Raw genomic sequence first — 26,862 nt, 5'->3', positions numbered from 1 at the left:
AGCGAATCTTTACTACAGTAACGACGCAGAACGCGATTTTTATAAACAAATAAAAGTGGCTGAGAGCGATGTCTGTGTGATTTAGCTTGAAAAAGGCCCAGAAAGTTTTACTTCCGTGCTATTAGCCCGGAGACAAAAAACAAGGTAGGAGAAAACTATTCGTTGTGCACAAACGTCGTATCCTCCAATAATAAACGAAACCTTCGAGGGCTTAGTGTTCTCCGCGGCTTGAGGGAAACTGTTTAGCTTGCGCGCTGAAATGCGCGATGAGCAGGGAAGGTCGGGACGGGGACAAGAAGCACTGTGACTCTGGTCTAACAACTGCACAGAAGTTGCATTGCCTGCGTTCTGCTGCCTTGTAGCTATTACTACTTCGAACAAACAAGCAGGTTCCTGAACGAACAGTTGCACCTTCCCTTCAAATACGGAAATAAATAAATAAATAAATAAATAAATAAATAAATAAATAAATAAATAAATAAATAAATAAATAAATAAATAAATAAATAAATAAATAAATAAATAAATAAATAAATAAATAAATAAATAAATAAATAAATAAATAAATAAATAAATAAATAAATAAATAAATAAATAAATAAATAAATAAATAAATAAATAAATAAATAATTGAGTTTATTTTCGTGACTACCTGCTACAGTAGGCCCACTGCGTGCACTATATTTGTGCGGTTAGGTAAACCGACGCTTGTGTCGTCTAGGGTCGCCGGGATAAGCTAGGCAGAAAATTATATATGTTCCTGACAGCAGCATGACGGCTGACAAGTTCTTATTTTGGCGAACACCAACTTCCTGTTCTGTGCTGAGAAGTGCAACGCAGTGATGACTGAGTTTAGAAGGGACCACAGTGTCTTTAATGGTTCGCTTTTTTTTTTTGTTTTTGCTATCGGTTCGTTACCTCACGCTGCGCAAATTTATGCTGATACGTATGCGCCTTGTTCGTGCTCCTTCCTGACCGCCTCATGCACCGTCCACGATCAAGCTCATCGATATGATGCACTTACTCGCCCATCAGCCAATAGATTTGAACGTCTTTTCATATTACGCATTACATGCCAAAGCTGGGAGTGAACTCGCTGAACAAGTGTGCTGGTGAACATTCAGGCGATGCTAAGGATAGGAAATGCTGATGGCGTAATAAATTCGAATAAAAATACTTGCAATGCACTCTCTTCATCCAGTTGTTTTTGCTGCCTGTTTAAAACTTTATGTTAGCTTCTAAATTCTCGCCGCATACTTCAAACGCATGTTCGAGCGCATGGCTTAGAGTGACATTTCCGTTACGCAGCTTTGCACCATGGTGTCGAACTCAGCGGCCAACTCACTCTCCGCGGCGCTGGCATGAGCCACGCGTTTGAAGATTCGTGTTTTTCTCAGCGCGGTTGTTGCGAACCATTATGTTTCACAACAAAGCCACGATACGCTATGGAAACAAATGACAGACAGGGACAGAAGATTATAGTAGTGACCGTTGTTTTGAGTTTTGGAAATGTTTTTTAGTTTGACTGCGATGTACTGAACTGCATATTCGCCTGTTCATATATTGTCACATGTGCTATATGCTTTTCATGTAGACTATAGTCGCGCGAATTTGCAGGCAAAACCATTTTTACCAGTATCGTCCTATTTCTTTCAGGTAAAGACGACGCGTTAAATGAGATTTTCAGCGTGACGCAAATTGTACCACTGCGGGGAGAGACATGATAACCTTGTTTGAAATGTTTCGCTCTGAACGTATCATTTCTCTCCCCCTCGCCGCTAAGTTTGCAAATAAAATCATGCCTAATGACATCGTCATTTTTTTTTTTTTTTTTTTTTTTTTTTCAGGAAGAATTATCCTTACGCGTGGCGTGTCGACGGTATATGCGAGAATACATATTTACCTTTGCATGTTCTAAATCGCGCCATTTGTAAAAGGTTTTAGCCCCTCCCTTGAATATCGTCTCCGTAAACGACAAAGCAAAACGCGGAGCTTCTGTATTCTGTCACATAATTTGCTGGCCCTAACGTGGAAGCGATAGATCCTGATCACGCATCAGAAAATGAGGAGCTTAACTTTCAAAGCATTAGAATGATTCGTGATCAGCCAGTGCCATGGTTATGGTAATTTGCACATTTGGATTTCATATTTGACGAAATGAGCCGAGTATCAATTCACGAAGCGTTACGAAACATGCTTTAAGGGTGTTGTAAAGACCATAGATTGATGGCCGTTTCCCGATTACGACTAATAAGTCTAAAAAGTTCGAGCGAGTGGTTTGAAGCACCATAGATTGATGGCCATTTCCTGGTTACGACTGATAAGCCTAAAAAGTTCGAGCAAAAGCGGCACAGTCCCGCCTATGCGCCAGTGGCCACACAGGCGTCGCTGTCTGTTTTTAGCAATGCACACGGGGTCCAGTCAGGAAGTATTCGCGAGGCGTCTGCAGCGCCCTGTGACTCGTATACTCAGCTAGCGGTTCGCTTCATCGTGCCGGGAACTGACGGTAGCAGACAATATCCCACGATGGAATTTCTCGCGCTTCATTTACAGACATTTATTGAAGTATCAGCTAGAACACTCTATGCTGCGCCTGCGCCATCTCTCCACGTAAATGTTTGTGGCGATTATTTGATACATGCACTGAACAGTTTTCAGGGTTACTTTTTTCAGGAAAAACAAGTTTACATTGTATTTGATGCGTGTAGCCTCAGATGTAGCGACTTTAGAACTTCCTGGGCTGTGAAATATTTATTAGCGTGTATTAATTGCGCCGCCTTCAGGCTGGCTGTACAGATATATTTCGTAATGTGAAAAGTCGCGAGGTCGGTATCAATGTACCATCCTTGACTTTCAGTCACGAATGCGTTTTTTTTTTTTTTTTCAGCCACTAATTTATCGGAACGTGGTACACGTTGTCTATCTCTTCAACAAGGCCAGCCTGACTGGTGCAGGCCAAAAAGCGGCATTTTTTTTCTGTAGTCCTAGTGTGCTGTGTGAGCAGACACAGTGCACAACTCCATCGATTGAATTAAACGACGCCATACCAGCAGATCTATCCTGCTTGTACCTATGCTTGCGGCATCGTATTAGTCACTCAATAATTATGAGCGAGAGAGTATGTACCTCACGGAGTGCTCCTCGAGAGGCGGAGAGATAAAGACGTATTTACTATGGGGTCGGCTTGATTGCTATATCAAGCTACTTGTTCAGTCAGTTTTGCGTGTATGTGTCTGAAACGCAAGTTATTTCGGGTCAAAATTGAGTCAACCAATGCGACGCACACGTTGCGCGTTCTCGTGTTGCCCGCATGCTCGGCTTTTTTAGTAATGATGGCTCTGAAACACGTAAAATGCTTGTTCTATATTTTGATATTTCTATCGTGTATTTGAGCAAACATAGTACGGTGGCTTGCTGCCGGGATTTACGGCTTATCCTTAGGCTTACCAGCATAAATTACGGTCGTTGATGTTGTCACGAGAGTCATTTGGAGTTTACACAGCGTCTTGTGTGCGACTTCTATAAATGTTTTTTTTTTTCTCTTCTTTTCAGGTGCCACTTTTCTTCCCCATCGTGTTCTTGGCCATGTGCACATTCTTAACTTTCATGCCTTTGTATGCCAGCCCAACAGAGACTGGCATGGGCCTTGTCATTCTTATCACTGGCATTCCGGCCTACTACATCTTCGTTATCTGGAGCGTCAGAAACAAAACTATCCGGAAATTCTCTGGTAAGCAACAGGTGTTTCACTCCAGATGAGCGTTTCGTGACGATTGATGCTCTAAGCCGCCAAGCTTACAGCTCTACCAATATTTTTGATCGAATCTTGAACAAGAACTTGTACGCTGAATCTGCTCCAGTTGAAGTGCATGAAGGTGTACTGTCTTGACGAAATGATGATGTTATGTTGGCACTGCTATTTTGCCGTTTGGTCGGCTAAGATGCTGAAGTCTTACTATGTAGTTCATGTGAATTAGTCTAACACTCGTTCGTGTCTTTTCCTTTCAGAATATTTAACGATGGAGATGCAGAAATATCTTGAAGTTATACTTCCTGAGCAAGAGGAAAAGCTTTTGGAAGCCGAAACCTGAGCCTGGAATACCAGCTTGTCCTGCTCGTAATTTCAACGCGCCCCGACTCATTGACTGAAATGACATATTGTGCTTGGATACCAGAATGACGAATGGCAACGGCAAAAACAAAAATTGAAGTGTATATGTTTTGACCAAGGAGGCTAACGTTTCGTGAGGACCAGGGCACAATTATTGACTACCAGTATATTCTGAAGAAGGCATCACAAATATGGTATTTTTGTATGCGCTCAAAACTTACTTTTAATTAACATGATGAACTGGAAGAATGAGGCCAAAGTTCGTTGATTGAACAAGGAGAGCCAAGGCTACGCGTATTCCTCTTTTGCCATAAATATATTCTCCTTTGCCACTTTCATCAGTCATCGATCAGGGCTTTCTAGAATCCCGTATTTTTGTGGACGGGCATGACAGTGGCAGGTGTGTCGATATAATTAAGTATTCGGGTCTTCATATCGTCACCTCGCCAATTTATGGAGTATAGGGAGCCTAGATAATTCCTCCACAGTTGAAAGAAAGTCTTCATATCGCTGGAGTTTTATATTGGTGGTTCTCTCTGCGCTTATGGAGGAGTGAGAAGCGCGAGGTATTTTCCCAGTTTTTGTCAGAGCGAGCGCTTTGAAATGCAGCTTAAGAATATGACAGCAGCATAAGTTTGAAGCATGGTTTTGACTTCTGATCTCAAGAGTACTCGCAGGTTTGAGTATTGCATCTGCTGGGTATGCAGGGCAAGTGCAATTCCACGTATGGTCTTGAAGTTGTATGCCTGCTCTTCGGCAGCAGGAATTGCTCGGTGAGGAGTGCACAGCGCATTGTTCGCTTTGCCTGCCTGCTTAGCTAGCCATATCAGAACATATGCGGGATTTTCGACCACTTGGTAATTTTTTCCATTGGAGGTGGTTGCATGCGGCGTCGCATTATCCGCGCTTCTCTGATAACTCTCGATATCGCCTACACGTCATATTTGTTGTCGACCATGACAGGCGTATTTTTTCATTGTCATTCCTTCCATTTTGTGGGTCAAAGCAAATAGGAATATGATTATAGCCTTGAACGTGCTAAAAAAAAACGTAGTCTAGCTGTACCGAACGCATCAAAAGCGAACTTTTTTCAGGGTACTGTGGTGCATCGTTATCGGCCACGGGCACATTTCGCACGCTATACGCAAAATTGCAATTCCGAAGCTGTTCTTGTGGCTACAAAGCTGCTGCTATGCATGCTATCTTTTTCTGAAGGAATTATGCTGTATTAATCAGGCCCACAATGTCCTTCACTTTTTTGCGCTTGACTTCATCTTCCAGAAGCAAATGACGGACAAGAAATACTATATACTTTGAATTTATATAATGGCACCAACACTGTCATGCATCACAAAATATCGTATAATATCCACCTGTTTCATGATCCAGTGTCTCACGAAATGGGTATTTCGGCCGGCGTACTTATATCCTGTTTTCAACACATAAATTACATAGAGGTTGGCGGAAATGATCCAGATGTTGTCGCAGCAGTAAGACAGGGCTGACAAGCTTTTACCTTCTAAAACAGGTATTCAGCAACTAAAACCATTTGTTGGCCGCTAGCAGCGAGCACAGCGTGGCTCATCGTGGACATTTTAACTTGTAATTTCAATAAGGCTAGAGATTCTCAACAGATTACGATTCGACATGATTGTTATAAAAGCCAAAAATTCTTCCCCAGTGCAAAAATCTGAGCTGTAAAGTACGCCCTGCGCCCACACTAACTATTTTCGACGGCGACTTTAAATGGATGGTATGTACCGAACATTCAAAATTCCCTCAATATTTTTGGTGTTTCGCGCTATAAGTTCCGTGGAGTCATCCGTGCACGAAAACAGTCATCCATTTGCTCGATAGGCTTCAGGAAAATATAAGTTTAAAAGCAGGAATTTAATATTGAAGTATATTGAGGTACACCTTTCGAAGTGCATTGCCTTGTGCATAATTCTGCGGTGTAATCCAGGGCTGTTTAAGCTTTAACCTTTTAAGCAGGTTACTAAAAGAACTGCAGTTATCCTTTGAACAATTAGTTCCTCATGTCGGCCGCCCGCCCCCCAAGTAAGGTGCCTGGTGGAGCCCGATTTAACTATAGTCGCGCCGCTACACTGCTTCCAGAACACCAGTATAGGATTGTTGGTGTACGTTACTCTGCACACAAAATCAGGCTGGTATATGCTCCAATGAATGCCGGTTTTTACATAAAGAAGCGCCCAGATGTGACGCAGAAGGTGCCTACGCGAGAGCAGTCATTCCTCAGCTCTCTGCCGACTTCCTGCGAGTGCTCGTGTTTCATCAGCACGTGTGCACCGACGTCCCTCTGATGTAGCTGTCGGCTCTCGCGAGTGTCGCGTAACCTGCAAAAGAGAGCCAATGTACCGGCGGCAATGAAGCTCTGCTGCGGGAGTAGCCTTAGACTTACCGAAAACACCTGGGTTGGGTAGAGTTGCAACTTGCGCGCGTGTTGTATTACGCCAGTCGTTTTTATTTTGAACACCCGCGCTTTCCTTCCGGAAGCTTGGACAGAAACAGTTGTGAGCGGCCTTTCCAGCATATATGGCGCGGCATGTATATCGGGTGCGCTTGCAGCGGCGTAATTATAGCTTCCTTCATGTTCCCTGTGTCACTGACGTGTGAAAGAGCATCATATAGATCTGTGCGTGTAGGGCCTCCGCTAGCCAATCATGAATGAGAGCAGCGTTTCTTTGTCTCTATGAGCTCGTGACTGCCCTTTCTTTGCCTGCATAAGGTGACCAGCTAATGGCGGCATTCAATATGCTTTGGCGGAATACAAACGATTTTGAAGAAACAGAGCGCGAAAAGCAGAAGAAGGTAATGAAAGAAATGCATTAGAGAGCAGAATAGTGGTGTTTAGGGCTCCTGCGAGGTTTTGATGGAGTGGAGACTTTGTTCAATTCTCGACGAGTGGGCGTTACGGGCTCACATTTCCCGAGTCCCGTGCTGTGTTTTGCTGCATATCTGTTGCACATACTTTATTTATTTACGTGTTCCGACCGGCGTACTTTCGCTTAGGCTTTGCAGTGCATCTGGCTCAACAAAGCTTCAAGTTAGTTCCTCGCGTATTTACGTGAGAGCACTGGTTGCTACCTAATTGTATCCGCCTTTGCCTCAGCCAGCCAGACTTGCGCTGAGTGTGCTTCCTGTGTCTGTGGTCATGGGGTGCCCAAGAAGTTTTTCTTTTATCCCGAAAGCATAACCAGGTCCACTGTGATATAAAAATGGCGTCGACGGCGACAGTGTGTGTTGTCAGTAGTACCAATATCCCAAGGCTACTGCAGGAAAGCCCTATACGCTGTATAAGAGAAACATAGGAGCATTAAAAATTGAGATATAACGCATATTGAGTGATGGAGAAGGTAGTAATAGTTAATTAACGGTCTTTAATTACTGAATAGAATGGCAGAAATGCACTGAAGCCAATAGAATAAACGAAATTGGTAAATGATTTGGCAGTGGTGAAAGAATAAGTAGCCACCGCTAATTAGTGAACAAAATGTCAAAATGCACTGGAAGTAATGAAATTAAGGGCATTAAGGGCAATTAAATTGAAGGCAATGAACAAGTAACAAAAATGTCCACTGAAGAATGAGGACTTCACGTGAAGTATGATAACACCATAAGAAGTCCTGCTGACGTTTGACGATAATCATGCGAACACAGTGAATTGCAACCTGACGCCGCATCGTGTGGGTGGAAAAGGAAACAGCAACGTAATTTGAAGGGTGACAGAGAAGGCGCAAAATATTAAGAAAAGGGAGTGGCAGTTGTCTCAAGCTTCGCCGGCGCGCGGTGTTCACGTGTCACGTGTTTGCGCCGTGCCGGAAGTGCCACTCGGCGCTCGTTTCGTGCAGTCCGTCCGGCGTGTCCTAACACTATTGTAGAGAGAAAGGGAGCGCTCGTATAGAAGTGATCCGCGCGCGAACCGTCAATAAGCCTACCTCGGCGACCTGCTGCGCACACAGCACAGGCGGTTACAGGACAACGAAAGGAGGCAGCGAAGCGCACAACGCAGCGCCATATGCTTTTCATTAGACGTAAGGCGACTACTTGAGTGTCCCCTTTTATTCGACGTGTATGTCGCTGGGTACGTTAAGAAAGGAGATATGGACGTGGAACGCAAAGTTTTAGGATGGATTGTAGCAACGTCACTAAAACAAAATCCGCAGGAAAAGTATATGGATAACTGTTTTACAGTTTCCACTCATCGCAGTCAGACACGCGGTTCCACTGAAGGCCTACCTAAGCAAGGGAGCTCGTCCTCGAACAGTCCCTGGTGCGCTCAAGTAGTCACTGGCCCCAAGCGTTTCTTGTTCTTCACAATGTTGCGCTAGGCTGGTTGCCGGTCGTGCCGAGCTTATGAAGCAGAACAGCGTTATTCGAATTGCTTGCAGCAGGCTCCGGCTCGTTGCTGATCACGTGGTGCAGCTAGAATGTGGTAGTTCCCGTGGTACATTCCTTTCATATTCTGTGTGCGTCAACTGTCATGTAATGGTGTAGGTATAAATGTCTAAACGTGAGATGTCAGCCGTCAGTATCTTTGTTTTGCTCCAGCTTTGCACTGTGGGAAATATTATTGCATTGAACAAGACCTGAAAGGTGCTTCTTTTAAAAGGGTGCAATAGTAACGAGGCACACGATCAGTTTGTCAATCTTCGTCACTTGTTTAAGGATGCAGATGCCTTTGCTCACCCGCGTGGATTATTGGCCATTACGACATTTCACAATCTTGGCTGTGTAACTTTTCCTCGCTCTCCAGCTCATCATGTTTGTTTCGCTGAGGTTTGTTTGTGCAGTGCAGGTAGTGGGTTTTCAGCTTGCTGGTTTCTTCCATAATGTCATACAAGTAGCAAATGATCCCAAACACAGACTTAACGGTGAGTTTGGACGCCTCTGAGCGCTCATAGCAAGCCTATTGAAAAAAGAAAATGTATATTTTGGAACCACGTTTACAAGCCTTTCTTGTGCCAGGATTTTTACTTGTGCATGGAATCACAGTCTGCACACGGGGAAACTTGCAGGTTCAAACCCTTAACTCCCGTTGGCATGTGGAGATCTTCTTTTCGAAAGTCTTTTGAAAAGTAGGCAGCTAAGAAAGCACTGCAACTTACCATCAGGGATGAATGTGTGCTTTTTTACATTTCACGCAGACTGAAAGCTTCGAACCGTTTTGACCTTGTCGATGAGAATGCACTCGAGTGAATTAGATATTAATGGCAGTTTTAAGCAGCATGAAGCTGTACTAGAAAGGGGATATCTGTCTACGGAAAGTTGTCCTTGTGGAAACACACCCTCCGTGATATGGTATTGTGTTCTTTGAACCGCGGACCACGAGTGCCAAATATTAGTTTTGTAATGCATTTTTGGATGCTTGCACGAACTGCACGCTTTCCACTGACATCATGACCTTACTCTTTGTGGCTTATTGCTAGTTTATTTTATACTTTACGCCACAAACATTGTGTTCAGTGGTGCTCAGAAGTACCTCTACAGAAGCTTTTTGAAGGTGCGTACTGTGAGAATGATTCATTTTCTAGGGTGCACTTTTTAAGGTTCTTGATTTCGAGTGTGGCTCCAAGAAGGGAAGAGGACCGCAAAGCGGCTTTGAGCATCTTCTTCAATCTTGATATGATAAACCGGGTATAAACGACGCAGTTTTCAGCTGACCTGACACCGACAGCGAAGCTAATGTGGTGTTCTGAGAAAAAAAAAAAGGGGGGGGGGGGGGGGGGTTCTGACCGCTCCGCAAATTTGACATTGCATTTATGGCCCCTTTTGGCCATTATGTGTTCTAACGACTGAGCTCCGTCTTGACCAAAAAAAAAAAAAAAAAAACAGTTAAAAACAACTCACTGGTTTTGGCCAGACCAGGCTTAACACCGATGCCTTTCCGTTGCGCACCAAGGACGTTTGTTAGCGCTCTGCCAAGAGCAGCGAGAATATAATACAGGCTCTTTTATTTTTGAGCGAGCGCTGTAGTAGTGAGAGTACAGTAGTAGAAACATGCCATTCGTCAAACTGAATAAGAATTTTACCTGAGCCCGCATTTCAGCGCAAATGAATCAGGAGTCTCAGAAGCACTATTAACAAATGTATGCAGGTATGCGTAACGTATATCGCCATCGTGCCGCAGGGTTTCAATTGTGTTGCGCCACGAGCGGGCTCTTGCGGAGAACGAAAAACGCCTCCCAGTGCTTCAATCTGCACCATACTCCCTCTGCATACCATGTGTTCTTGGCGTACAAGATGAACAAGATATGTTGCTAGCTAAAATGAAATTCCCACGACGCATAGGAGTGCGACCTAACACTTTAAAGTGCCATGTATTGCGCGATAAGAAACTCACGAGCCCCTCGCAGAAAGCCGACTTGCGCCGTAACCGTTCTGTGGGTACAAGGCGTTTGGCATGGGCATATTGTTATCTTATAATGGTCGGGTTGAGGAAGCAAAGTTTCTTGGCGCGGGACCCTGACGGCAAGCGTTTGCATTCTAAGGCCGATTCTAAAACGTATCACAATAACAGCAGTGGGAACTGATTCCAGATGGCCAAAATTGTATCGCATAGAGAGTCACTGTATCGAACAAAATTATTTCACAAGGTAGGCGAGTGCAGTGTTATTGGCCGGAAAACTAAGCTTGGCATCTCTACATTTTCAAACCACATGCCACGTTTGTCTCAAACTTGACCTTCGCTTTGATCGCATTTATCGTGTTTCGTATACTTCATTTATTGGGATACATTTTTACCTGTCATTATTCAGCAGATCGCATTTATTGTGTTAACTGCACTTTATCTTCAGAGCCATTTACGTGACACTATATATAGTCAGCAGCAACTGCGTCACATTCCCAGCATCTTTCGCAGCGCTAAGCAAAGTTCAGTTTTGTGGAGAATAAGTAATATACTTGAAAATTTGGACACACCCCTGTCGGCAGTGTGTGCTGGCACTGATCACTTAGATATTTTTATTTCGACGTATTATCTGTAGTTGATCATGAAAAGATCATGAAATTTTGGAGGAGTTTGATATCCTTGAGTACCTCTCATATGAACAAGCTAAATTTAGGAGTGTGTAGTTTATTATGTTGCACTGACGGTTTTATCAGCTACAGTGAATACGACGGCATTTGTAAAGCAGCGTGTTAAAGAGGCTAGTTTCCAAAACGGCTTTGGTGGCAACGATGACTTCCCGCTAAAATGACAAGGCAAGGTATCGATTCCTGTGGCATTAACATTCCAGGTCGTGAGCTGCTTACGGCAGACGGTCGGCGTAATATTCGTGCTGAGATTTTCCGTCTTGGCTTTGCTTGAGCTTGTTAGGAGACGTTCTTGAGCTTGAACTCTTTCTACCTGTTTGAATGAAATGATTAATCCCATTGTTTGAACACAGGATACGAATTAAGATATTAATGGAGTGTTTGTCGTCGTTTGCTTCCTGCTCAAAATCTGTGATCTGCGTTTGCGTGGAAGGTTGTGCCGACAGATGTTTAAACGAAAATGTCACGGAGAAAATGGGTGAATTTTTATCTCACTTATTGCTGCAGAATTTGTATAGTCTGACTGTTGGTATGATGACTCGCCACTGGGCAAGTTTGTTATTATTTTTTTTTTTTTTGGAGGAGCGCTTTATCATTGTATACGATTTTTAACGCGATAGCGTTAAAGTTTCCTTTCTCCAGGACATCCGGCGTTGGCGTTGTGAGCGAAAAATCACGGGCATTACTCCGGCAGATGACAGCTGGCTAGAGATTTGTCCGGGTACTGACTGTCGTTGAGTTTTGGGACGTCGCGAGATCACGTGACATGGCCAAGTTACCAGGACCCTGGGATCCCGAGTCATACATTTTACAGATCACGTAGGCGCGTTCGAACGGCTTGGTTATAGCGGTGCTTTATATATGACAGATGCTCTTTCAGACAGTGGGATAGATTCATGCTGTATACTAATGAGTATGTGCGAGAGATAAGGGAGGCACATATCAAGGGATAACTGATTAATTAAGCTAGCAGCAAGGTACACGAGCGAGGATCCGAAAAGGGACCTGCAGAAAGGAACCACTAACGCTATTGCGTCATGCCTTTAAAAGCGGAGCTTAAATGCTATTCATTTCGTATGGGTTACCACAATGTTGTTGCCGGAAAAGGTGTTTCCTACTTCACTGTTGCACTCTAATAGCTGCATAAGACACGGTGTCTAAGCTGCTGCATTTCTTCGTTTTCATTTTTTTTTTGTCTGCCATAACACAAGTGCTGTATGTATTTAAAACGTTGTAAAAGAATAAAGTATGCCGTGCATCGAAACCTCTATATTTCTTGATGATATTTCAGCCTGCACATTAGGTTTTCGACGACTATATCTTCATATTTCTTGCCAAGAAATAAGCAATTGCAGGCATCCATGACGCGAAGTTAATCGGAGCATTAATCCATTGTTGTGCTGCAGTAATGAGACACATAGTTTTCACGGGCGCGAAGATGCCATCTACAGATTTAGTACGACGTACTACTTGCCGGTGTCAAGCTTAGGCGTTCATATTGAAGCCTTATCATCTACGGTTGCAGTTGGTTCCGACCAGACCTGCACAAGAAGCTTATAAGACCACAGTAAAAACATCGCCTTCTTATATAATTACAGTCTGTTTTTGGACTTGTGTGATTTAGAAAGCATACGTAGATTTTTCTTTTTATTTTATGCTTGCTTTTTTTCTCTCTTGCATGTTGTATTTGGCCGGTTTTATGAGCTGGATTGAGTGGCGTCTCTCGACAATATTTTCTGTCCAGGTTCAACGGGCCTTTAAAGCTTAGTTAAAGCTGACGTGAAGCTCGTTAGTGATTGAATATATAAGTCGCGTATACTTCACGCTGTTTTATAGTCATGTGGTCATGCAGTAACAAGCGCTTAGCTACATTGCAAGAAAAACAATGGTAACTGATAGCTGAATACAACTGTGCTCACTGTCGCAGGAATGGAGTGATACTGACATGCTCTATTTACACAAAGGTACGTTTTTCGCTTTTGCGTATATTGATTAAAAGGAACAACGAAAAAGATAGAAACAATTGCCATATTCCAGCGCCCATGAATAGAGGGAGACGCAGCTTCAGGGCAAGGGGATATCATCAGCGAAATATTTGTCCAGAGCTTCAAAATAAATGTCCAGAGAGCACGGGTGTTGAGTTTTGACAGAATACGCACAACATTTGTGAACTTCTCTCGCCTTCTACTAATATTAAACCGGTCTACAAGCCAACGTGATCTTTATTTTAGGGTAACCCCAAACCCTCCATGTCACTGTCGCTTGAAGCAAGGACCAAGTCTAGTTGCTTCCATGAGCATGCTGAAGTACTGCATTTCGCGCTCTCCAGAATCAGTTTCTGAAACTTTTTATTGCCTCTGCAGCATCGCGCATATTTTATAAATATCTATTGTTTTGAAGAACGGAATGCATTTTTCATGGTCCATAACTCAGCTTATACCTTTCTTGTCGATAACGCTCGATGACCGTGTGCTTGTCGATAATCGAATTTCGCAATCAGTAGTGTTCAGTGGCCGTTTACCTATAATTCTGTCACTAGTGCACTGTACTGGCCCACGCGAACAGCGATTTCTTTTGTCGCATGGGTATTCGTACGAGCGCTGTCATGTGACACGCAGATGGTTTACACGAGCCCGCCAAAGTCGGGTCAAGTTCACCTGTCGGCCCGAAATTCGCTTGTCGGGCTCATGTATACAGCGGGTCGGTCTTAGCGTCCGTCGAGTCGAGCAGTGTCAACCCAACGGCAGGGACCTCACCTCGACCCCCTAGGCAAGGAGCATATGTAAGTCGAGCCCACTTATAACGGCCGCAATTATAACGAATGGCGGCTTATTGCGAACAAATACAAGCCCATCATAATGATATCTATTAGGGCTATGACACTGCGTCTCAAATAAAACGAACAATCGTGGTCACACTACTCGTTTATAGCGAACTAGGAGGCCCCGTATGCTCGCCCGAAGCAGCGCGGTGATCAGATTTATCCTCCAAGCTCCAGTGATGCTGCTGAAATTAAAAAAAGAACAACAAAGAACAAAAACAAAACAAACAAGCATAACAACAGCCAAACACAATAAAAATACGCATTGAATCAGCAGTTAACCATTCCAAAAGTGTGCCGAGACAGGCTAGAAAGGCAGCTGGTACTTGCGTGTATGCCAGCTGGGAAAAGCGTCGAGAATAGAAAGAGAAATGGAGCAAGCGCGAAATAGGGGCAGCGTTGAAAACAAAATCGCTGCACATGGCCGATGATCAACTAATTATAGCAATCAGATGTTTGAATGCCGGTCACGAAGTAAGCCTTGGTTGCCTACCCGGTCAAGTGCCATTGCGTCGTCTGCACAATGGGATCTCTGCTTGCAGGGTTGCTGCCATATGCGGGTTGCGCGTAGACTGCAGACAGTCTGCGTCACACTGGTGTATAGCGGATAGCGAGCATCATATAATAGGCTGACGTCTAACATTAGCTGATGATTTTATGGTGAAGTGCTAGTTCCCACCTGGTTTTTAAATCTAATCGAGTCTACTCCTGCGGAAACGTTACAACAAAGGTAATTGTAGCTGCGGAGAGGTTACCCCAATCGAGAGGATAATGTATACATATCTACTGCTTGTAACAGTTAAAACAAAGGTGACTAGCATTGAGCGTTCCGCGTGTACATGCATTGCAGCAGCTTCTTCTTTGTATCCTTATAGCTTAGCCGAGGTTTGAAGACGAGGTTCTAGCCCATCCGCCAGTGGCCTGAACGTCTCAAAAGGTTAGTACGTCCCTAAAGCGGCTCGCTTGCAGGAAGGGTCTCGGCTTCAGAGGCCAGGTCAACTTTGAAGGAACAAACTTACACATCGCACATTTCAAAGAAATAAGCGCGACTTCTGTCTGTCATCGTCCTCATTACTGTAATAAGGTAAGTCAACTTATTACGAAGTAAGGATACAACGAACGTAGTTTGCGTGTTTAATGCTATTCTCTTCTGTTCTTGGAAGCAATGGCCTTGCACCGAAGAAAGCAGCAGCACTTAGCCGAATAGAAATCTTACCAAAATGAGTAACATGGCTAGAAGAAAGCACTCAAATGTATCGCGCGTACAGAGGACACAGAATGGCCTGTCAATCTGCATCTGCTCGGCAAGTGTTCAGACCGGCTCATGCTTTATTAGCTGTCGGATCCCACACAGAAACGACTCTATGATTTCTCGGCGATCGCATTAGGTTGTATGGACGTTGGCGACCTTTTAGCTTTTCCTTGACACGGCACCTAACGATATCATTGCTGTGTTTGAGATGCAGCGCGGCAAACAATATCATGCGCCGATGACCGATGGAGCATGTCATTATCCAGCATGACATACTGGATGAAGACAATTATTGCCTTCTTTTTAGCGTGGGATGATATCCTGCTCATATATATTTATTAAGAGGCAGACAGGTAAGCTAAAGTGCATCCGAATCGCGAAACAGACAGAATGACAACAAGCCTTGCACGCTCAAGCGTTGGCTAGCAGACGACGCGAGCGAGCGCAGGGTTCGGCACTGCGTCACAAGGTGGCGACATTGCATGATCTCGAGACCTATAACACGTTGACACGCTTGATCCGATCGGTAATTTGCACCTCATCGATTTCACGCTTGGGGTTTGGATAAACCGGCAAGTGAAAGGAGGTATACATAGGCTCGCGTATATTACTCTCGCCGTTGCGATTCTGAGGGCACGCCCTGACTCGAGTGTATCCAGTGCACGCCACAACGTGTAAACGTGAGGCTTGTCTCGAAGCGCTCAAGCGGTCCTCTGCAGAACAAACGAAGCGAAGCTTTAGAGCAGCTACTGCCTTTCATGGTCAGTGTTCGCGCTGAAGCGAAGCTGCACATAAATAAAAGCAAAGAATGAGCACATTGCCCTTAACGCAGCAATCGCGCGCTGTGATTTGTTCCGCACCACACAGACCTGGCGCTCTAAACAAGTTTGCTAACGACTCTATGCGCAAGGACGCTGCTTGCCCCACTGACCACACCTAAATTGCACTGGAGTTCAAATTGCTGAATCGGAATTCAGGCATGCAGTCAACGCTCGAAAGTATCGCGAACCATTTCAGTCTACAGCGTCATGCGATATGATTTCGCAATACGTTTCCAACCTGCAACAATGCAGCATTCAGCCTGATACATTCTCGCATCTTTCTGACCTTCCCGACGTACGGAAATACTGAAAGCTGCCAATGTTCCCATCAGTAAAAACGCCCTGAAGGCGGGTGAAGTGCCTGTGCGGTTCCGGCAGACGTTCGCCAACACAGGGCAACGATGTTCAGTTTGTCATCGGTTATTTGTTTTACACCGACTAATACAAAGAGTTTAGCTAACTCTAGGCGCTGGCTTTTAGTGAAACAACGCGTATTAATATTCCAATAAAAAAAAAAAACTTGTTACTGTGGCCAGGCTGATCATATATCCAATATATCCACAATCCTTCCTATGATGTCCCGCTGGGGTGGCGTAGATGGTTACGGCTCTCGACTCCTGTTCCCAAGGGTGTGGTATCGAATCCCGGCCTCGGCGGCCGCTTTTCGATGGAGGCGAAAAGGAAGGCGCCCGTGGGCTGTGCGATATATATCAGTGCACGTTAAAGAACCCCAGGTGGTCGAAATTTCCGGAGTCCTGCCCTACGGCGCCTCTCATAGCCTGAGTTGCTTTAAACCCCACAAACCAACCAACAATCCAAACAACCTCCGTATGGTCGCCATCTTGGCCTGACGGCGGCGCCGTCTACAGTTCGTGATTATCGCCAACACATGAACCCGAAAAGCGAATTTAATTTCGACAAGCCGATTCAACCCGACTTTGTCAGGTTCACGTAAACCCTCCGGCCAGGGAGTTACACGTTGTAGATATACGTTCCTATGCCCCTCTCCTGCAGTCCTAGCAGTATATTGAGAGGTTTCATAAATAAAGCCCATTTACATTTGTGAGGCGCGATTGCGACCAGAAGGTCGCTTTATTTATACTTCCAAGGGAGATCCGCGGATCTGTTTTCCGAATTGGTCTCGTTCGGAACGAGAGCTGTTGGTCTTGACTGTTACCGGCAACGAGAAGCGAGGCGTAGAACAAGCTTCAGTTTTCCGTGTAGCCGCTGATTAATTAACAATTTAGGACTCGTCCCAAAGTTAGAAAATTCAGCAGCACGCAACTATAGCCTGCGACTGCTATTGTTCGCAAATGCGAAAATTTGCGACTGCCGCGTAATTTTTGCGACTCGAAAGGGCCCAAGGGAGCCTGCACTGGAATTTTCCACGTACCACTAGCGCCGCAGTGGCCGTCGCTCCATTTGCTTAGTAGGACGATTGCGGCTGCCGAGGCTACAGGCGCGGGAGGATGGTTAAATGATCGCGAAACCTGGAAGGCATGCTGCTGCGTTTTCAAGTGCTCGGCTACAATAAAAAGCTTGCTTTGTATTCGGTTCCGCCATAGCTTTAAAGAGAGAGAGAAAGAGACGACAGAGCTAGTGATGAGGCTGGACGAGTACGGTTGATTGTTCTGCTTCTCGCGTCCGTGCTGCTTTATACATAAGGCTTCATCACGCGGCTTCTCCTGTCGTATCGAAGGTAGGAATGATGTTTTGCTTATTCACTTTTACAATTTGAGTAGCCTGAGGTGAGTACGCGACGTAAAAAGCGCCTTTTTGATCTGTTCTAGAGCACGAGCTTTGCGCCCGTGCAACAGACCGCTGAACGTGACTCGTGCTTACAGGGGCCATTGCGAGATGGAAGCGGTCGCAGTGAACAGGAGAGTGAAGGCTGACTTGGCGTTCTATAGTGTGGACCTTGAGACCGTTTAGATAGGCACATGTGTCAGTCAACGACTTATGTGAGCAAGCTGTTTTTTGGTCTGAAGTGGTAAGATTTACGGTACGTAATGTACCATATAGCATGCGTTGACTATTCTTCCTGCAATAAACTATAGCAACTCACTTAGTGCCCCGCCGGGGTGGTGCAGTGGTAAGACGCCCGACTACTGTGCCGGAGTTCCCGAGATCGAATCCCGGCCTCGGCGGCTGCGTTTCGATGGAGGCGAAACGAAGTGGCTTCGTGTGCTGTGCGATGTCAGTGCACGTTAAAGATCCCCAGGTGGTCGAAATTACTCCGTAGCCCTCCACTACGGCTCCCCTTTCTCTCTATCCACTTTCACTCCTACCTTCATCCCTTCCCTTACGGCGCGGTTCAGGTGTCCACAGAGCAAGTGTGACAGATACTGCGCCTTTCCCTTCCTATGAACCAACCAACCAACCAACCAACCAACCAACCAACAACCACTTAGTGAGTGCCAAACATTTTCGGTGAGGCACAATAAGTGATTCATGGCTAAAAATAGCTTCCAGACTATGGAATTCCCTCGCGGTTTGCTTTGAACTAAAGGTATGTCTCTTCATGAGCAATGAAACGGTTTTTTTTCTAAGTTATACATTGATGTTTGAGTTTTGTTGATTACGCATCGTTGAAGCGTCCGTGCAATGTTTGCTTCAGCATACGTAAAAATTATACTCTTGCGATTAGGTAACTTTTTTTTTCAATTAAATCTAGGACATCGTGCCCATATTGTAAACTTCGTGCTGCAGGCTGGCTGCTTGACGATGAATAGCTGTTTAGGAACCTATGCCGCTATTTGAGGAATCGTGTCTTTTTATTGTTTTTGGCCACGAAATTCTTTACGCCGATTTTTGGTCGCAGCAGGCGCGGGGGCGGCGGTTGGTTGGTTGGCTGATTTGTGGGGTTTAGCGTCCCAAAGCAACTTAGGCTATGAGAGACGCCATAGTGGAGGACTCCGGAAATTTTGACCACCTGGGGTTCTTTAACGTGCACTGACAACGCACAGCACACGGACGCCTTGCTTTTCGCCTCCATCGAAAAGCTGCCGCCGAGGCCGGGATTCGATCCCGCGTCCTTGGGAACAGTAGTCGAGCGCCGTAACCACTGCGCCACCCCGGCGAAGTGTCGGGCGTAAGTCAATATACAGTCATATAGGTCACACCATTAAAATTATGCCTGCCACAGGTGTCATCCTGTGCAGAGAACATTACATAACAAGTTGTTTTCTTCCAAGTTTGCACTGATTCTCTTTTGTATTCGTCGGCATTGATTTTAACAACTTCTATCGAGGCAGTTCATTCTCTGCTCTTACAGATGGAAAGCGCAAGTGAAGGCTAAGGAAATTACAAGGTGTGGTAACCCTCCCCCACTCTCTCGCACGCACCGACAGTTTCTGTCGGTAATTTGTCAACATGAAGATTGCGGCTATTCAACTGCTTAAATAAGGGAGTACTGGAACTGAGCTAACCGTCCTGGCTGGCTGAGTTGGTAGAACAACTGCCCCGGAAAAACGGTGCTCCCGCGTTCGATGCTCGGATCAGGAGGAATTTTCCTTTAACTACAAAGTTTCTGGGAAAGCTGTTTAGCTTTCTTTTGTAGCCGTATGGCTGCGCTTGGGTGGATGTCAATGAGTAATTACGCCCTCATTACGAATCTACTCCATGCTGGGGGATTCTCCTATATTCGATTAATTGCTTAAAATGCCACAAAGTCGAAGCTTTCAGATAATTATTTCGTGGTGGATCTTTGTATTGTCCACTTTGAAGTATAAACAAAAGAAGTTTTTACCCATCGAATCTTCTGGCAAGCGACGCGTTCCACTGCTTCGTGCTCGCACTACATTATAGAACATTGCGAAACATGAAGTACACTTCTAGTGGACAAATTTTTTTCCCGATAAAGTTTGAGTCACTGCAGTTCTTCACAGGGCAGTGGGTTAAGTATTGCACACGTTCACTGCGCTTAGCAAGTGCAATTAATACACGGAAACCCATCCGAATGTTGATGTCTCTGGAAGATCGTTTCCCTTTGCTGTGATACTTCGCTCCCAATGAGGATACTTCGCCGCAACTAAACCTTATTTGCTCGAAAGCACCTCCAGAAGGCGCATTTACTCATGATATAAGAACACTACGCATAAAAGAGGAGGCTTACAATCCGCCCACCGGCGCAGCCACGCCATGGTGCCTTCTCTACTCCGTCCTACTATACGATTGGTCATCTTAAAACCATATGAATATGTGCCTATCCTATCTGGATATGAGCGATGCATACGGCAGCGTAAATGGGAACTCCTGTTGAGCATGCTCAAATCAGAAGGCATCGGTGAAGGCATCGGTGAATAAGTGAATTACTGAAGGAAATATACCGAGATGATAAAGCTGAGATTGCATGCAAAGGGTTAAAAAGTACGTCTACTGCCGAGGTATGCAAAGGGCTAAGACAAATATGTATGCTATCATCGCTGCAGTTAATGATTTATATGAAGAATCTGGGAAATAGTTTGCAAGTAAGCAATATTTATTTTAATCTCTTTATAAGTTAGGTAAAATGGACTTAGAACAAAGGCTTCCATGATTAATTTACGCTGACGACATCGTTCTATTAGCCGATAGCCTGCAAGATCTACAAGCATTGGTTAATATCTCGAGGTACGAAGAAATACGGTAGGCTTTAGCGTCCGTGTAATTAAGTAGGGTTTGATTATATCAACGATTTCACTGATAAAACGCTCACAATACAAGGGAGTGAAATTACAAGTATAATGAAATATAAATATCTCGAGGTATGGATATACTAAAGGTAAGTATACATGCAAAAACATGAACAGACCTCCAGGGGGAAGGGACAAGGAATACCGCGATAATGAAGCACAAAGCATTATGGAAGTGATATATAAGGTATTTAGAAAGGAATAATAGTACCAGGGCTTACCTTCGGGAATGCGGTTTTGTGCTTAAGGACAGAAATCCAGTCGGGTTTAGAAATGAATTATAGATCCGTGGGAAGATGAGCAGTTGGCGCACACGGCAAAACTACGAACAATGCAGAACAGGAAGACATATGGGGTTAGGCGTTTTCGAAGCGCGAGAAGCTCAGAGCAAAATATTGTGCGAAGAACGCCTCAAGAAACTGGACAATAGATTGGCAGCTAAACCATTAAAGAGAATTGACTCACAATGGCTGGAAAGGACCAGAAAACTAACCAGCAGGTATACAGGTCCACCGTCCGTCCGTCCGTCCGTCCGTCCGTCCGTCCGTCCGTCCGTCCGTCCGTCCGTCCGTCCGTCCGTCCGTCCGTCCATCCATCCATCCATCCATCCATCCATCCATCCATCCATCCATCCATCCATCCATCCATCCGTCCGTCCGTCCGTCCGTCCGTCCGTCCGTCCGTCCGTCCGTCCGTCCGTCCGTCCGTCCGTCCGTCCGTCCGTCCGTCTGTCCGTCCGTCCGTCCATCCATCCATCCGTCCGTCCGTCCGTCCGTCCGTCCGTCCGTCCGTCCGTCCGTCCGTCCGTCCGTCCATCCATCCATCCATCCATCCATCCATCCATCCATCCATCCATCCATCCATCCATCCATCCATCCATCCATCCATCCATCCGTCCGTCCGTCCGTCCCGCCGGGGTGGCGCAGTGGTTACGGCGCTCGACTACTGTTCCCAAGGATGCGGGATCGAATTCCGGCTTTGACGGCCGCTTGTCGATGGAAGCGAAAGGCAAGGCGCCCGTGTGCTGTGCGACGTCAATGCAACCCAGGTGGTCGAAATTTCCGGAGTCCCCCACTACGGCGTCTCTGAGTCGTTTTGGGATGTTAAACCAGACAAACCAAAGAACCAAATAAAACAACCAAACCAAACCTGACCTAACAAAACAAAACCAAACCATCCGTCCGTCCGTCTGTCCAGGTGCGCCTTCGAGGCACAGCGCACGCGCACTCTCGTGACGTCCAAGCTAAACGAGAGCGCCGCTAGTGTTGCGCAATCCGCGTGACTCAGCTGGTTGTTGCTGTTCACACGTGTTTATTCACTTTTTTTCCTTCACAAGACTGCTGTGAAAAGAGAGGAAATAGCACAGTATTCCTAGTGGAAGAGTCCTGGAAGCAAAAGTTCATCACTGCGTCTGAACTGGTGGGTTGGTCACCAATCGTTATCGCGAGAGTCCAGGTACAGATTTCAGTCCTCAGACGCCGATGCAGGATGCCAGTGACAGTAGCCCCAGGATCTTCGACGAATTTATTGGGCTCCTGCCAGAGCTCGTTGGCAGCTGCTGTAGTACAGTGAGGATCCGGTATGACCCAGGTCCAAAGGGAGATTGGTCTCAGCTCCATCGAAAGTGAAGAGAGAGCACGATGTCTAGTGTCCGAGGACAGCGGGCAAGCCCAGAGCAGGTGCTCGAGGTGAGCTCGAGTGTCGCAGCGGCTGCACATCGCCGTTGAAGGTCCGCCTTCTTTTCTGCGAAATCGCTGCAGGAGTCAAGGGGCAAGGAACCCGCCCGAACTTGCCTTATAGCGTAACCTGCTGCTGGCGGGTCGTAGTCCGGGTGGGGAAGGGGTCATGCTCGGGGGTTTGAGATATTCAGAAGATAGGCACAGCGATGCTGTTTGGCGAGGGTCACCGCTTCACTGGGATCTGTCCAATCATTGTGTATCTCAGTCGGCGGCTGTAACTCTTTCAATGTCGCGGGCAATTTAGACTTCGCTGATAAGACCAAAAGCGAGCTAGTCGATGGGCCCGTTCGTTTCCTATTATGCGTGTGTGGCCCGGGACCCAGCTTAGGGGAAAGTTCTGTCCTTGAGAACGGGGATTCCGCACACAGAGGTGCAGTTATCTGACAAATGACGTTTTTGTACTAGTGTCTTGACACGCTCAACAGGTGGGCGACTGGTCTCATGCGGAGCCATGGCTGCATCATCGGTCTCCAGGCCAGGTCTGGCGTGGGACCCGTTGCAAACAGTGTGGACGGTAGGAGATGGCGGCCTTAAATGTTGCACTGTGCCTCCCGTGTGTGTCTGGCCGAAACTACAGTTAACGACGACGTTCAGTCTGTAAAATATGCTACGCTGGTACCGTAAATCATTTCATGCTTACGTCTACTCTCGACTATGAATGAGAGTGCAATTTGGTGAAAATAGCAACGCCAGAGGCACTTGTCGAAAATACCGGCGTCATGTGAAGCCTCTATCTCATGGAAGCGCCGCCACCCGTCTAGCTAACCACTCTAACCCCACCCTTCACAATTCCACCCACCACCAACTCACTTTCACCCACCCCAAGGCGTCCACCCATTATAAGCGGGCGCACCGGCGGAATCTAAAATGCGGCTGCAAAATACAATCCAAACACGCAGAGGGAGGAGCTGTCCTCCAGAAGCACCGCCTATAAACTGTCTCATAATCTCACCCCTGAGGAAGTTCGCATACTCACCCTAAATTCCCCTTATAGAAGAGCCATGATTCATCGATCACCTGCGTGCTTGCTTGCCTGCCTGCCACACTGCGTGCCAGCCTCCGCGTTCCTGCCCGCCCGCCTGCCTGCCTGCGAGCCACACTTCGTGCCAGCCTGCCTGCCACCCTGCATGCGTGCCTGCCTGCCACCTTGCGTGCCTGCCTTCCTGCCTGCGACTGCCTGCCTGCGCCTGCTTGCCTGAGCCTGCCTGCCTGGCTACGTGCGTGCTTGCGTGCCTGCCTGCCTGCCTGCCTGCGTGCTTGCCTACCTGCGTCACTGCTTGCCTGCGTACCTATTTTCTGGACGAGTACACTTTTTCAATGGGACGTTGTTAGGAAGGGAATGTTTTCGCTTATTCCAAATTAAACCACAACAATCAATCTATTCATTGAGCGTCCCCCGGGACACATTTAGTTTCCTGTTGTTGTCAAAATGCACCCTCGGTTGTCTACGGCAACGCTAACATCTCGGCACGGGCGCAGGACAGACGCATTGGTAGATTAGACCATCCCCATAAATATGTTCATAACAGTCTCTTATAATTTTCCAAGGTTGGCTCAAGATTTCAAACGATGCCAGAGAACGCTGAAATCGAAATATGGAGAGCATGTAAATGTTCCGAAAAACGCTGTTTGCTGTATGCATATGCAATACTTGCGCAATAAAAAAAATTGTAACTGCGGACACAATAGCAAGCATGTCGTGTACTGTGTGCTATTAACGTGCTAGCGAAATAAAGGTGCGAAAAGAAACGCAGGGAGCTGGCTGGTCGGCGGGTGCACGTCAAACACGGAGAAAATTTGTGAAATAGTTAGCAAGGATTGAAAGTCGTGAAACTCGCATGCCGCTACGCTACATTGTGCATCCTTTCTTGGTGCGACATCTTGCGGCTCACTTATGCACGATCCTCGCCTCTTATCATAGCAGCCATATAAATTTGGCGTGTAAGACAGTCGCTGCCCCGCTATCGAAGCTAGGCATGGCGACGATAATTTTATTCAATGGGTTTCTCCCAACGTCATGTATATATCTCATATTGTGAATAAATGCGTATTCAGTTAAATCAGCATCCAATCACCCCTGCGCCCCCCCCCCCCCAAAAAAAAAAAAATCTTGAAAAGAAACATGCGGGTACAGAAGAAATTTCCACAGTGGCAAAGATGTGAAATGCCTGTGCATCCTGAATGTGATCCAAGGCAAGCAGTCACGTCTCTGTAGCTTGCCTCTTCGTTTGTACGGTGTTGTGCGCCTGCAGACTGCATATGGAGAGCTTATGGGTACAGTGTAAGAATTAAGCACCTAGGGGGCGAGTAAGAGGCTCTTTCACGGATCCTGTATAGTTGCAACATTCCGAGAACTCTTTGACAGGAAGTCCTATTTATGTATTTAAAACAGAGGTGTATATTGATGGCATGTTTTATTCGCGTGGACCGATAGCGTATGTGAATAATTATGAGCATTTTATTATTTATACCTAATGCTAGTTAAGATGTGCCTTGGGTTAAAAAATCTCCCTTTCGTTACAACACATTTATTCGATCGCGGTGTCGTATCCTGTCGTGTAATATAACCCAGTCGAAAAAAACTACAGCACTGTGTCAAAAATACGACAAAATATTCTGTAGTCTTGTCGTAACCATCAGATTTTTCTGTAGTTTTGTAGTACTTTTCTGTAGTTCTGTAGTATATTTCGGTTGCCTGTAGTTCTGTAGCACTTTTCTGTTGTAACTACAGAAATTACACTATAGAATGTTCGGTTGTCACAACAAGTTTCCCGTCAAAAATCGCGCAGAAATCCTGTTGTAACATCAAAAAATTTTCTATAGTTTTTTTCCGACTGCGAAAGGTTTATTTACTTCGCTTTTGATTTGACTATTGCCACAAGTTTTCGTTATTGAATAAACATTTTTATTGCTAGTTTTTGTATTCAACACCGCCTATTGGCGACCATTTATTTAGGCCTGTAAGCTGATACTGTAGAGATGCACCGACGCGCAACACTTTTGGTTCCACTATAAAGTATTCTTATTGTTTCACCTTTCGTTGAGAAGGTGAGCAAAACATACTGAACTTCAAACATACTGCACTGCACAAATAACACCTCTTTTATTTCAGTGAACAAAATGCGTACTTTATACAGAAGACAGCAGAAATATTAAATACCAAATCACAGACCAGATGACACACGTGCACGCTTGAAACTATACATTTGGGGTGGTGCAAGGGAGTTAGTGCAACGCTGAGCGCACGACCACACACACAAAACACCGCGTATACGCACACAGCACAAGGACTATACCGCAGCCGACGTATTAAACTATTCGAGACACGGCTTTCACCATAGCGGCCTTATGGCACTGCGAGCAACGCCCGCTCGCAGACACATGAAAGCGTCACTCGGCGTCTGACAGCAGAACGAAGCATGTCGGAAAGCAAAGGGGTGAATAATACATGAACATATATACACAGGCTTCGCTTACGAGGTTCGCACGCAGCGGTGCAGGACACTGATTGTATTTGGCGCTCTTAATTAGTATCGCGGCTGTTGGTGCTCAAAATAACCTGCTTTTTCATTTCAAAGGAGCCAAGTAGGCCGAGAACCTCAATTTCCCGGCTCGCACTGGGTCTGAGGTGCTAGTGGAGCGGAACAGTACACTCATCCGAAGCAGTTCCCTAACTGGCAGGAAAAACAGCGGGCGCACTTCTCGGAGAAAGCAATCAATGTTTTTGCTCCCGCTCCGAAATCGGAGGGGCAGCACTTCCCCATTGGTTCTGGCTACTCAGCAGTGACGCTTGGGCCTGAGGCCGCAAGACGAGATGGTCTTCTTCTAAGTATGCAGTATGCCGCTAGAATAAAACACAAATCATTTCCGTAGACTGATTAAGCCGGTAAAAAGAACTGCGGCTAGACCTGCGGCAAGCGAAGCACTAACAAGTATAGGACGCTGGAAGCAGAGGCTCGTCATCGGACCTCGGTTCATCGTCACAAACACTTAACACTTAACAAACACTAATCGTCACAAGCGAACCATGAGAAATTTACAAGCAGAAGCAAACATCACAAAGTGTCGCCTATACACATATACACAATGAATATTGGTGCTGTGAAAGCCGGTGATGTCGCCACTGGGGAGACATCACGGTCGCTGCGTCCTCGTCGGATTTTTGGGTATACAAGAATCGGATAGGATCTGAAGGTCTGGATGCGTTCGAATCCCCACATCGCTTTTTTTTTTTGTGTTCATTAACCGACTTTCTTTTTTGTTTTTGCTTTGCTGGAAAACCATTGGCAAAAACGAGAACAACTTATGCCCATGTGCTCTCAACGAAGTAAAAAGCACATTGGGCAGATGTGGAGCCTCGGAAAAGTTCCCTAACGTGACATCAAATGGGAA

The 26,862-nt window shown here is 45.7% G+C and overlaps 1 protein-coding gene across 1 annotated transcript in view; it reads left to right on the top strand.

Annotated features, from left to right (window-relative positions):
• Positions 1-12,432, top strand: part of LOC146204002 (large neutral amino acids transporter small subunit 2-like) — an 83,778-nt gene extending 71,346 nt beyond the window's left edge. The window contains exons 9-10 of the mRNA XM_084589034.1: positions 3,553-3,730; positions 4,009-12,432. Of these exons, the coding sequence (XP_084445160.1) occupies positions 3,553-3,730; positions 4,009-4,091 (261 nt within the window). The 3' untranslated portion in view covers positions 4,092-12,432. The remainder of the gene's footprint in view (positions 1-3,552; positions 3,731-4,008) is intronic.
• Positions 12,433-26,862: the final 14,430 nt, after the last annotated feature.

This window comes from Amblyomma maculatum, chromosome 1 (assembly GCF_055883805.1).
Source record: "Amblyomma maculatum isolate TAMU_Amacu chromosome 1, ASM5588380v1, whole genome shotgun sequence".
In the NCBI taxonomy this organism is placed as follows: domain Eukaryota; kingdom Metazoa; phylum Arthropoda; class Arachnida; order Ixodida; family Ixodidae; genus Amblyomma; species Amblyomma maculatum.
This window is presented reverse-complemented; position numbering and strand designations above follow the sequence as displayed.